This window comes from Citrus clementina, unplaced genomic scaffold (assembly GCF_000493195.1).
Source record: "Citrus clementina cultivar Clemenules unplaced genomic scaffold, Citrus_clementina_v1.0 scaffold_2, whole genome shotgun sequence".
In the NCBI taxonomy this organism is placed as follows: domain Eukaryota; kingdom Viridiplantae; phylum Streptophyta; class Magnoliopsida; order Sapindales; family Rutaceae; genus Citrus; species Citrus x clementina.
In genome coordinates this window covers 5171805-5184554 of record NW_006262688.1, presented here as the reverse complement: position 1 = coordinate 5184554, position 12750 = coordinate 5171805, and the positions used below count along the sequence as shown (strand labels likewise).

Genomic DNA, 12750 nt, shown 5'->3' with positions numbered 1-12750 from the left:
TTTAAGTGGGACCAATTTGAGTGGAAGAAAATTTCAATTTAAGATCACCGTTAAATTATGATTTAAAAGGGGTGCATCATAGTCAGCGAAGCTTGATTGATCATGGTTGGTTTTTGTGGGACCCAATTAATCCCAATTGTTTAGATTTTTGTAAAGGTTTCTTCGTGATATCCACAAGCACAATTTGATCAATCCGGGCCGTTATGTTACAGTGTGAGATGAGATACCCGTTAATTTTTTCAGCAGTGGTCTTCTACTGTGGTCTCTCAACTCCGTTAATAAAATGATAATACGCGTCCCGTCGTACATTATAATGTACACGACGGCAAGTATAATATGAACCCTCATTGGTAAGTCATAAATATTATAAAAGTTTCATTTTCTTTTTTATATCTTTTTAGATATTTAATATCAATTACAGTGTGCCATAAGATGGGTGTTAATTTTTACATGGGTAAAAGCTCGTTTAATCCCTATATTTTAAAGTTAGTGTTCGTTTAGTTTCTATATTTTTAAAAATACCTCAAACCATCCCTATCATTAAATTATTGACACTTTTGCCATTATCTTTTGTTCCTTTTAACTTATTTTTATAATATTGCCCTATTATAATAATTTTTTAGACATTTTTAAAAAGAAAAAAATAACCCTATTATAATAATTTTTTTAGACATTATTAAAAAGAAAAAAATAAATTACCAGTTTAACACCAAAAAATAAAATAAAATAAAATAAAAAATATATATTAATTTTTGTGGAACACACTCTTGAGTTAAAATATTAATTTTTCTAAAAAAATGATAATGTAATTTTTTACGATATTAATTTTTTAGACATACGTGAGCTTCCATAAAAATTAATATATACATTTTTTGTTTTTATTTTATTTTTGAGTTTAATTTGATAATTTAATTTTTTATTAATATCCAAAAAAGAAACATTATTGTAAAAATGTAATATTGTAAAAGCAAGTTAAAAATAATAAAAAATAATGGCATAAGTGTCAATATTTAGTAGCAGGGACGTTTTAAGGTGTTTTTAAAAATACAGGGACTAAATGGACACTAACCTCATAATATAAGAACTAAACAAGCTTTTACCATTTTTACAATAATAGTATAATGTTGTGGTTTCACATCTTTATTAATAAAATGATAATTTACATCTCTTGTCACGCATTATAATGTACACGACGGCGAGTATAATATTATCCCACGTCGATAAGCCATAAATATTATGTAAGTTGTATTTCTATTATATATGTTTTGAGAGATTTAATATCAGGATCGATGTCACTACCTTAAAATTCATTAATAAAATAAATTCACTCTCCGTATTTATGTGGTTCGTTATCAAAAGTGTTGAAACAATTTTTTTTTTTTTTTTGTTACAAAATAAGGATTGTAATGATATTGTCAAGACTAGTAGAATAACTATGGTGATGTCGAAGTTAATCGTATCAATCAGTTTATATCAATTTAAATTTCCATGTTTTTCTTGAATTCACATGACTTTGGAGACGGATTCACCTGTCAAGTGACAATGTACCATTGCACGTTAAAAATGAAGTCTTTTACGTTTTTACTTTTAAATATTCACATATAGCTTATATCAACATCATGTGTTTAAATAGCCGAACTCAATGATAGTATATGTATTAAGAGTTTACTTTGATTACATTAACTATTCGATTCAAAGTTTCTTTCGAGTAAAATGAAGATAAAAGTTTGATTTTATGCAAACGAAATATATATAACAACCAATGAGGTTATTTTAACTTTAAATTATATATTAATTATAATATATATATATATATATATATGGGTTTAGGTTTATATTTTCAGAATTATAAATAAAAATGGCCCAACCCGTATTGAAAAATATAGATAAATAACATGCCTAATAATTATGAGTATTGGTAAAATATTATAGTAGTTGGGGTGTGTTATGATGAATTGATTTTTCCTTTTTTCATATTAAAAAAAAGTTTTTATTGAGAAAATTTTTTATTAGTGGAGAGAGTATTTAAACCAGGCTTATCCCAAAACCCTATTCTAATTTTTTTTTTTTTTGTAAATCTTCTGAATACATTTTTTTGGGTCTTTTGATTAATGAGAAAAATGAGAAAAAACAGATGTAGTTTAAGATTTTTTTTTTTTTTGAACTTTTAAGATTCATTTTTTAGTTTTCAAAGCTAAGTAAACAAGAAAAAGAAAGATGGTCAGTTTTCTGATGTAGGCATCTGAACTTAAAAGAAATCTAATGATTGCTAGAAAAAAAAATGATTAATTATGCAGTTTATCAATCTAAATTATCACCATTCCTTCAGATTTCAAAATTTCAAATGTTGATGAACGTTCAATGCGGTGCATTTCATGATCTCAATATCAATTAAATGCCAAAATTTGTTTTAAGTTTTTTTCGTCAATTCCCATGAAATTAGAAACAAAATTATTAAATTAAAAAAAGAAGAGAATATAATTATGTTGATGGCGAATGGAGGATTAATCGTAATTGAATTTGGTCAACAACAGTACGCGTAGGTCAAGAATACATCCTTTAATATATATGCTGCAATATCAAATCTTTTTATCTTTTTATGGATTTAAAGAATTGAAAAGTAATTTTATTTGATTCTAAAGTGTTGTATGCTTTCCGGGGAGAAAACACTTCACTTAGTATCTTTTTTTAAAAAAAAAATTTCAAAAGCATTTTTTTTCTTATATATATTCATATGCACTATAACAAAGTGTGCGTAACTTCGATAACACTCAACTCGCCTAACTTATAAAAGATAATGATTAAGAAAAAATTCAACTCAATTTAGACATTATTCGTGTTGCGTCAGGTTGAGTTGAGCTTAATCCAAATGTTCATTTTCATTTTATCAAAGTTAAAGATTAAATTAAACACACCTCGAATTTCTGAAGACATAATCATCATTTAATAAAAGATAAAAATATTACATCCATTTTCAATGTCTGTTAATGGTACCTCAACTTTTGTTTTTAAATTTTATAGTTAAGTATACAATGCGGGTTGGAGAAATTAAATATGAAATTGAGGTTAGGTGCTCCTGTCAGTTGTCACAAAAATGCATAGTAATTTCCCACGTGCAACACTTTATAAATAATTTTTTATTATTTCTAAAACAGGGCTCCAAGGCTCGTTTTCGTCTCCCTCCTTATGGGCTTTGTAATGGGGCTGAGGCTTTTAGGCAAGCCCACTCTTTCGCTTTTCCAGAACTATTTTTTCCTAACAATTTTTTTTTTTTTTTTTTCAGAATAACCGAGCAAATGTCCAAATGGCACTAGGACCCCTAATTTAATTAAAATTACAAAACAAGAATGCAGCTTACTTTTGTTTTTGAAAATAGTTGCATTAGGAGTTAGGATCCGTAATTTTATTCGAAAGTCAAAACATACAATTATTTGATCTAATTAATAACGAAAATCTATCTGTAATTAAGATTTTTTGGATAATTTTTTAAAATAAAAAATATTAATTATGTCATTATCTCAAATTTTAGGAACCAAACAATATTTATACTTCTTTTATTAGATTTGTTTTCCTCAACTTTCAATTATAAGTAATATACAACTAAAAATCATTTTTATACAAACTACCCACTCGTTTTTTTTTTTTCCATATTTTCATTTAATTTGTACAAAAATAATTTGTGGCTTTAGACTTTAATATTACTCTTCAAGGATAATGTGCAAAAGATACGAATTTTGTTCCGCATTGGTTATTTCCTAATAGTCTGGGGACCTATATGTAATTATAATCCCCACTTTTGAATAAAAATCATTAGCGTCGACTCTACGATCCCCTTACCGACTTAGCAAGAAAAGAACTACTCCTATAAATAAACTCGCACACACTATTTCTCTTTAGTAAAGCGGGGGGAAAAAAAAAAAAAGAAGAATCTCGCTGACAGTGAAAATCCTTCGACCAAATCCCATCACACAACGCCAAATATGGCCGACCCAACCGAAAACCCAGCAGCCCCTGCCACGTCGGAGCCGTTGCCATCAACGGAGCCGAAGCGATCGTGGGGCGACGTAGCGGAGGAGGAGGAGGAGAAGGAGAAAGAGGAGCGGAAGCAGCAGCAGCAGCAGCAAACCGCTAACACATCTGAGGATAAATCAACGGCGGAACTGGACGTCGAGGGTTTGACTATTGATGAGAGCAAGAAAGTCAACAAGTTCCTTGACGAAGCTGAAGACTCTAGCATCAAAACCGTACGAGTCTCTTCCTCTAATTGTAGCTATTGTTATTAAAAAAAAACAATTTAATTAAATATTTTATTTATTTCTATTTGGCTGTGGAAAATTTTAGGATCTTAGGATATTAATTATTGCTAAATTAGTTTAAATAGATTATGATTAAAACTATTGATGCTGTTATATAATAAGGATTTGTTATGTAAGAGAAATTTTGAGTGTCCAGACAATTTTTTGTTATATCCCTTAAATCCTTCATTGAGTGAAAATTTGAATCTTGCTGTGTTCGTTTCCCTTACAAGTCGGGTATTGGAACTCTCAATGCTGAGTATATGGAAAGAGGGGATTTAAAAAGTCTTATGGTAGTGAAGTGCAAACTTAAAATGTAGGTCTTCAAGGGATACGTATTATGAAACCTTTGGGCTAGGCTGGTTTTATGGGGCAAGTGGGTTTGTATCGTTACTGATCTCAGATTCCTTTGTTTGATAGATGCAACTGTCATATTGCATCTGATGAGATGATAAAGTTTCGAGCAATGTGTTGTACAGAGAGGTTTATTTGTTTATTTACTCTTATCTGATTTAGGTTACGACTGGTGATACACCTTATACCTCCGCAACTACATTTGAAGATTTGAATCTCTCACCAGAGCTCCTAAAGGGATTATACGTGGAAATGAAATTCCAGAAGCCTAGCAAGATTCAAGCCATCAGTTTGCCTATGATCTTGACTCCTCCCTACAGAAATTTGATTGCTCAGGCACGTAATGGTTCTGGCAAGACGACTTGTTTTGTGCTTGGGATGTTGAGCCGTGTTGATCCAAACCTCAAGGCTCCACAAGCACTTTGCATTTGTCCTACCAGAGAATTGGCAATTCAGGTTAAATTTCCCCTCTTTTTTTTTTCCCCCCTTTGGTAAATGTGTTAGCAGCCTTTTTACTAACTATTCATGTTTGAAAATTTGATTTCATTTGCATCTTATTTGAATTTTTACTAAGAATGAGGCAACTAAGGGATAGTATATAAATGTTGCAGAATTTGGAGGTTCTTCGTAAGATGGGGAAGCACACAGGGATAACTTCAGAATGTGCTGTGCCAACAGACAGCACCAATTATGTGCCAATATCAAAAAGGCCACCAGTTACAGCACAAGTAGTGATTGGCACTCCTGGTACCATTAAGAAATGGATGTCAGCAAAGAAATTGGGTTTCAGTCGTTTGAAAATTCTTGTGTATGATGAGGCCGATCACATGCTTGATGAGGTAATTTTATTAAGCAGATTATGGTACTGCAGTTTTTTGATGAAATTATGTGTACATTATTCTTATCAAAGAACAATGTCAAGATGATTTAGTAGTTACTCTTGTTGCCAGAAAAAAATTATTGGAGTTTCCTGCTAGGTTGTTTTAAGTGTTAATTTGAATGAACCCCAAGGGAGTGTTGTGTTCTGTTAGTTGTGTAAGAGGGTTCAGTTCAGTGTTGATTTGAAAGAGCTACTTTTATTGAAACTCTTTGGTGCTTTTTATTGTGGAAATGTTTATTGATGGCTTAATATTTGGGGGAAGATTCAGGGAACCACCCCCCCCCCCCCCCCTTTTTTACTTGGAGAGAGGCTCTTGGTCATTGGGTGCTCATAAATATATGAATTATACAGGCTGGCTTTAGAGATGATTCTTTGAGGATTATGAAGGACATTGAAAGAAGCAGTGGTCATTGCCAGGTATGTCTAACTACTCTGCGGTAATATGCTCTTAGCTGAGAGAGGGTGTGAAACTAGCAAGATTACTTTGAACTTTTAGCTTATATCTGTATGCTGGATGTGCTTGCGTTTCTAACTTGTGTTGGGATTATAATTTTGGTTGAATATGCAAGATTGTCATTGTTTTTGCTGAAGTGCAATATTCAAAACAACATTGTAGTTCCCTTTTGTAATCTTTTGTGACATGGACGGAGAGTGTTAATGATTCGGTACTATTTGTGTACTTGAAAGTCATATTCGTGTTAATAGTGGTCAAATATTCCCAGTAAGGGAAGTATCATGGTGGACAAGATAAATACTAAAAAATTGGTATTGGATGCACTGCCCTGATTTTATAGTTTACTTGTCAAACTTTAGAGACAGTAGTTGCATACTTTCTTCTCATTTACATTTTTCTTGCAGGTTCTTCTATTTTCAGCCACATTCAACGAAACTGTCAAGAATTTTGTAACAAGGATTGTTAAAGATTATAATCAACTTTTTGTCAAGAAAGAAGAGTTGTCATTAGAATCAGTAAAGCAGTATAAAGTTTACTGTCCTGACGAACTTGCCAAGGTTATGGTAATCAGGGATAGAATTTTTGAACTGGGAGAAAAAATGGGGCAGACAATTATATTTGTCCGCACAAAGAATAGTGCAAGCGCGTTGCATAAAGCACTTAAAGATTTTGGTTATGAAGTCACTACAATTATGGGTGCTACAATCCAGGAAGAACGAGACAAAATTGTTAAAGAGTTTAAAGATGGATTAACACAAGTTCTTATATCAACTGACGTTCTTGCCCGAGGTTTTGATCAGCAGCAGGTGCTTTTCTTTAGTTTTAAAATTGCTGTTTTTCCAAATGGATGCAGGATGCTTAGTGCTCATGCTGTTGACATCCTGACCCGTTCTTTTTATTCAGGTTAATCTTATTGTAAATTATGATCCTCCGGTGAAACATGGAAAACATTTAGAGCCTGATTGTGAAGTATACCTGCATAGAATTGGCCGGGCAGGACGCTTTGGCCGCAAAGGCAAGTTTCTAAATTAAAGATTTTGTTTTGATTGTCTTTTTTTTTTGCTGAATATCTGATTTGCTTTAAAAGATAGTTGAAGGCAGTTGAACCTGTTGTTTATATTTGCAAGGTTGTTAGTGTCTTCTCTTGATCACATTGATGTAATTCCGATGAGTTCACCCTTTGTTTGAGAAATGGGTAATGATGGATATTATTTGTCAGAAAGACCTTCATGTTGTCATTATGGCTCAACATGTTTGTATTGTCTTGGAATTATTGGGGCACACAAGCTGCACATAGGAGTTAAACAGACTTACTTTGTTAAACTGGGAATAGATTGACTCGTTATTGATTTCTACTATGTATTTGTTACATGGATATTGTCTAGGTGGAAATCGGAAATTGTAATTATTGACCAGGACTTATTTTTTGTAATTTTTCAGGAGTTGTGTTTAATTTGTTGATGGATGGTGATGATATGATTATCATGGAAAAAATTGAACGGTACTTTGACATCAAAGTAACTGAGGTAATCTTAAGAGTTAAGATCCTGCTTTCATGGTTCCAGAATTTTATGACTTTATCAAAATTCAAAAAAATCTGTTTAATTTTTCAGTAGATGTAATGTACAGGTGCAAACATGCACATGTGAAACGCTCTGAATTAATACTGTCTAATTGATGTCTCCCTCCTGCTTTCCAACGTTAGGTCCGGAACAGCGACGAGGACTTCAAGGCAGCACTTAAGGCAGCCGGTTTGCTGTGATGATTTTTCTTAGTCTTGGCTACATCAGTTAATATATCGGCATAGCTTGTTACAAAAGCTGAAAGAAATTGGATCAATCTCCTTTGGTGTCTTTGTGTAACCTTTCCAACGTAACTATGGTTTTTTTTTTTTTCCTCCTTTGGTGGTTTGAGTAGTTTATACATAAATCAAACAAAAGCGGAGGTTGAATATTGTTATGTTGTGTAATCTTTTTTTATTTTTCTCTGCTTACGTCGGTTTTGTAGCATTGTTTTGGAGGCTTTTTCTCGTTCCTGTGAAAACACACAAGCATGTACTTAATGACAGAAATGGGTTCAAATTTTACTTAATATGAAGTAAAAAGTTATGCGCCTTTGCTGAGACTGTTCTGGTGTATAGAGCATCTTCTTGCTTAATTCGATAAAACTAAACAAACTATAATTATTGGTACTGTATCTTCGTTATTTATTAATTAAAAATCGGTAAAACTAAAATGCCAAGCACTACATTTTCTTTGTCGTATGTGACATTTGTAATTTTCTGAGTGTTGTGTTTTAGAATATGGGAATTGTAACACAAATCACAATTTGGGTATTATGAAATAAAAAGTAAGGAAAAACCATTTGGATATTTATTATTAATGATTTATCTGGTCAAATCTATTTAATATATTGGCCTATGATTGGAGAATTTTGTAAATTACAACACGATATTAATAGCCATAACCATTCATAGGTCTCCGAGAACTTCCTAGGTTAATTAAATGATTGTATAATTTGGATTAAACTATTGAGTGGTTCCCAATTATTAGTGGATATATTATCTTTTTGCATACTTTCATAGTTCCCTTCATCAAAGGATAAAAGCATTCCTATTTTACAATGATTTGTTTCAATCAAATGAGAGTTATATATATATATATATATATATAAGAAGAGAGTCTTTCTCCCGTGCGGATGTCCTTATTTTATTTTCATACGAATATATTTTAATTAATTTTTAATTCTCTTAAATATTTTAAATTTCACAATTTTATACTTTATTAAAAAATTAATTTTTTTTAAATCGTATGATTTAAAAATTTATTTACATTAAAAAAAAATACAGACATTCACACTTAAAAATAATTTTATACACACACACATGTATATAAGACAACCACCAAATTGGAGTAAACTTGCCGCGCGGGAAAATCTACTTCCAATTTTTATTTATTTTCCTTTCTCTTTTACAGTTTACACACTGAAGAGCCTACTCTAATTCTTCTCTTTTAGAAACTCAAAAATAAAAAATTCACTTCTCACCGCACACAATTTCCCCAAAAATTAAAATATCTCCCACTCTATTTCAAGTTTCATCCCGCCCGCGCTCTCTGATAATAAAAAAGTCAAATATCAAAACACATTCAGTTCTTCAAATCACACCCCATTTTCTCTCAAAAATTCCGAAAATATAAAGTTAAAAAAAAAATTCTCCCCTCTTTTGTTTCTTGATTTTGATTTGAGGATCTGGAATCATGAGAAGAGCGGTGAAGCGAGAGGCCGGGAGCAGCAGCAGAGGCCGAGTCGACGACTCGTCGGAGCAGCTACTCAGGACTGTGAAGCGGGAGAAACTGAGTCGAAACGGCGCCGATGAGAACCTTGACAATGAGTCGACTCGGACGAATCAGCCACAAGACACAGTTCAGCGGAGAGTTCTTCGTTCTAAGTACCTCGCCGTTTTGAGCAAGATTCAAGGTTAGAAAAAATAATAATTTTGAAAAAATTTGAGGCTTCAATTTTTTTAAATATTTATTATTCATTTAACTTTATTTTTTTTTTAAAAAATAAAATTTGCAGATCAGAGAGATGATTTGACGAGAGTGGATTCAAAGAAGTTTAACACTATCCTCAAAGAAGTTCAGAATTTGCATAGAGATGGTAATTACTTTTAACATTTTTCGGAAATTTTTTATTGTTATCTTGTAGAAATATCAGAAAATGTAGAACCATTTTTAAAGGATGAATCTGAATTTTATAACGAAATTGAATACCAAATCAGTTTATTTAAACTCTTTGAGCTGCTGTGTATCAGTTTTAGGGAAAATGTTAATTACCACTATTATTATTTGGGTGAATTTGAAATTTTTGGGATATAATACCAAATTGGGTTTATTTGCAGTGCAAAAGCCAAGGGAGCAGGTAGCAGATGCGGAAGCACTGTTGGATATTACCAGCACATTGGTGACTTCTGTGAAGTCACAGTCCAATGAGGGTGTTACCCCAACGGATTTTGTCAGTTGTTTGCTCACCATGTTTGGGGAATCCAACAGTAACAGATTGTCCTCACAAGGGAATAATAATGCCCAGATGTCAATCAATTGGAAAGATGTTGGCCTTGCTGTTTCACCCTTTTTATCAGCATGCCATGGCTGTTCCACCATGTGAGTTTTTATTTATGTATTATTCTTGTTTACATTTCCTTTAAGTGGTTGAGTTCTAACATATTGCTTTGGTTTTGCTTTTCTTCATGTTGTTTGGTTAAAGGCTTGGGCCTATGAAGACTGAGGTGAAACAAAGGAAGGTTGTGGTTCGTAAGAAACGGGAAAAGCCTACTCAAACTGCTCAGCCTGAGGAGGTGAAATTTTTTTCTTTTTTCATTTGGTGCTATTTAATTGGAAAATGTACTGAAATTTAGCTGTGGTTGCTCTGAACATGCAATGATTGTTTCTGAATCACATCATGACATTTTTCAAGGGGGAAAAAAAAGTTGTAAAGAAAGAAGATCAGTGGACATTTAATGTGTTACCATCATTTTCAGTATAGCTTTCATGTTGGATATTGAGGTACATTGTGATACTGAAAGTTATTTTTTTGCTTGACATTTTATCTTTGTTTCATATTTTGCCCTATGAGAATGGCCATTGTGTACATAAACATTTGATTTTCACTGGTCTTACATGGACTCTTTGAAAGTTCCCCTGCATGGGATTTCTGCTTGACATGCTTGCCTCACTATAACAGATGTTGGACTAGAGTTTTCTTATAGTGTTGTGAACTATATTGGTCCTTGATTTACATTGATATACTTTGCCAATGGATCATGACCTTTTTTCCCTGCAATTGGTCTTGCAACTGTTTAAGGTTATGTAAGCTAACAGTTTATGTTTGGCAGGTTGATGATTCTGAGGCAGTAGAAAAAACAGATACCGATAAGAATATGACAACAATGTTTGAGATCTTAAGAAGAAAGAAAAGTGTCAGACTTGAAAGTTTGATTTTGAATAGAAGATCTTTTGCACAGACAGTCGAGAATTTGTTTGCTCTGTCATTCTTAGTTAAAGATGGGCGGGTTGAAATAGCTGTTAATGAACATGGTTTTCATCTAGTTGGTAAGATATGTTTCAATGTGATCAATTGTTTCTTTTTCCTGGTTGCTGTGTACCTTATGTGCTTTTGGTTCACACTTTTTTTCTTTTTCCCTCTTTCAGCACCTAGGAATGCTCCCTCTGCTGATTCTGTTATGTCAGGCCAGGTCAAATATAGTCACTTTGTGTTCCGATATGACTTCAAGGATTGGAAGGTATGGAAAAAGATTCTTTTCTTATGAGCTATGATGCTGTATTAGACGTTCCTCTTAACTATACCAGTTTTGATCCATATGCTGTATTAGATAGTTTCAGTGTTTATCTGATAATTCGCTGTATGTCTGATCGCAATATTGGTCCATTCTAAGCATAAAATAGGTCAAGGGAATCTGATCAGATGACTATTAATTATGCCTTTGAAGCTATTATGCAATATTGTTTTGTCAAACCAACTCTTACAAGAAGTATAAGATGATTGATTGGTTTCCTTTGCAAATAAATTTGGTGAGAACCTTCAATAGGATGTGTTACTTTTGCTTACTGGATAGAAGATGTAAGTTATTGTCAACTTCCTTGCACTTGACTCTTAGATGCCTTGTGCTATTCATGGTTAATGGAGTAATGATGTGGACTTACTTGCAGCACCATATGCTTAATTTATATTTTCTTCTGTTTCTTGCATGAACTAATTGTTTCCATGAAATCTTAACTCAATGATACATGTAATGCAGTTGATGAAGGATGTGGTGCCTGCCGGCGAGGAGCTGATGCCACATAGGGAGAGTTCAAATGCTTTACCAGTGCCTCAAGCAGAACAAGCTTCATACAACAACACTGAAGGAGCATCACGCACAACGCCAATCAGGAAATTGTCTAGGAACCGTGGCTTGGTCATAAGAGAAGAATCAGTTGTGGAAGACTCTCCTGAAGATGATGTTGCTGAAAGATCCACCAGGATGCTCAGATGCAAGCGTAAAATCATCTGAGTAAGAGGTGCCGATGTGTATATAGGAGCGGGTAAATACCTAGTTGGTAACCTTATTTTGTAGATTCTATATCGCAATCTTTGGTTTTGTGATGCTGTTTCATCTTCCTCGGCTGCGTTAATTTATAAGACATTGTTAAATTGAAGAATGCTTTGATTCTGGTTATCAACTATGACGGCGAATTAATTGTTTTTGTATAAAGAAGGCTTCTTTGCTGCATTAATTTCGGGAAAAAAAAAACCTTTCTTAGAACCGTCTGGGATTATTGTGATTCAAAAGCTTCTTATAAGCAAAAATCTCGACTACTTGTATGCATAATCTGTTGTTGAATATTTTCTCTTAGTTAATTATATTTATACACTAGTAAATACACGTCATAAGATTTCAATAAATGACATACACTGGCATTCAAGATTTATATGATCGGGACTAGGAAGGACCAAAAATGGCTTCGGTTCTCAATGGACCCATCAAATCATAATTCTATATGTTTGGTAATCGTATTCCAACGCTGCAAAAGATCCAATGCTTTAATACTTGTCTCAAATAAATTTCTGAGCAACTATGAAAGTAGTTAACGTTGGTGGATGGTTAGCATTTGCTTGCATATAATTGAAAAGATAACACACACAAAAGGGCTTGGTTTAGCAAGCCGAAAAATTAATCTAACAGAAACTCTGAACAAACACCTAAA

General features: G+C 32.8%; 2 protein-coding genes across 3 annotated transcripts; both read left to right on the top strand.

Annotated features, from left to right (window-relative positions):
- Nucleotides 1–3846: 3846 nt before the first annotated feature.
- Nucleotides 3847–8107, top strand: LOC18053021 (DEAD-box ATP-dependent RNA helicase 38). Of its 2 annotated transcripts, XM_006445865.2 has the most exons (8): nt 3847–4244; nt 4812–5105; nt 5261–5488; nt 5881–5946; nt 6388–6789; nt 6887–6998; nt 7424–7509; nt 7689–8107. In XM_006445865.2, the coding sequence occupies exons 1-8, from the start codon at nt 3981–3983 to the stop codon at nt 7743–7745; spliced, it is 1509 nt and encodes a 502-aa protein (XP_006445928.1). In that variant the 5' UTR covers nt 3847–3980; the 3' UTR covers nt 7746–8107. The 2 variants fall into 2 exon arrangements, with proteins under 2 accessions (XP_006445928.1, XP_006445930.1); XM_006445867.2 differs by lacking the exon at nt 5881–5946.
- An 855-nt stretch (nt 8108–8962) lies between these two features.
- LOC18053020 (non-structural maintenance of chromosomes element 4 homolog A) lies at nt 8963–12312 on the top strand. The gene is made up of 7 exons (XM_006445864.2): nt 8963–9460; nt 9563–9643; nt 9885–10146; nt 10250–10340; nt 10878–11094; nt 11194–11285; nt 11802–12312. The coding sequence occupies exons 1-7, from the start codon at nt 9241–9243 to the stop codon at nt 12054–12056; spliced, it is 1218 nt and encodes a 405-aa protein (XP_006445927.1). The 5' UTR covers nt 8963–9240; the 3' UTR covers nt 12057–12312.
- Nucleotides 12313–12750: the final 438 nt, after the last annotated feature.

Excerpts from the sequence above, each read along its gene's own strand:
- LOC18053021 (XM_006445865.2), top strand. The coding sequence starts at position 3,981 with ATGGCCGACCCAACCGAAAACCCAGCAGCCCCTGCCACGTCGGAGCCG. Across the intron at positions 5,106-5,260 it reads CCAGAGAATTGGCAATTCAG|AATTTGGAGGTTCTTCGTAA; the intron begins GTTAAATTTCCC and ends TAAATGTTGCAG. Across the intron at positions 5,489-5,880 it reads CCGATCACATGCTTGATGAG|GCTGGCTTTAGAGATGATTC; the intron begins GTAATTTTATTA and ends TGAATTATACAG.
- LOC18053020 (XM_006445864.2), top strand. The coding sequence starts at position 9,241 with ATGAGAAGAGCGGTGAAGCGAGAGGCCGGGAGCAGCAGCAGAGGCCGA. Across the intron at positions 9,644-9,884 it reads TCAGAATTTGCATAGAGATG|TGCAAAAGCCAAGGGAGCAG; the intron begins GTAATTACTTTT and ends GTTTATTTGCAG. Across the intron at positions 10,147-10,249 it reads TGCCATGGCTGTTCCACCAT|GCTTGGGCCTATGAAGACTG; the intron begins GTGAGTTTTTAT and ends GTTTGGTTAAAG.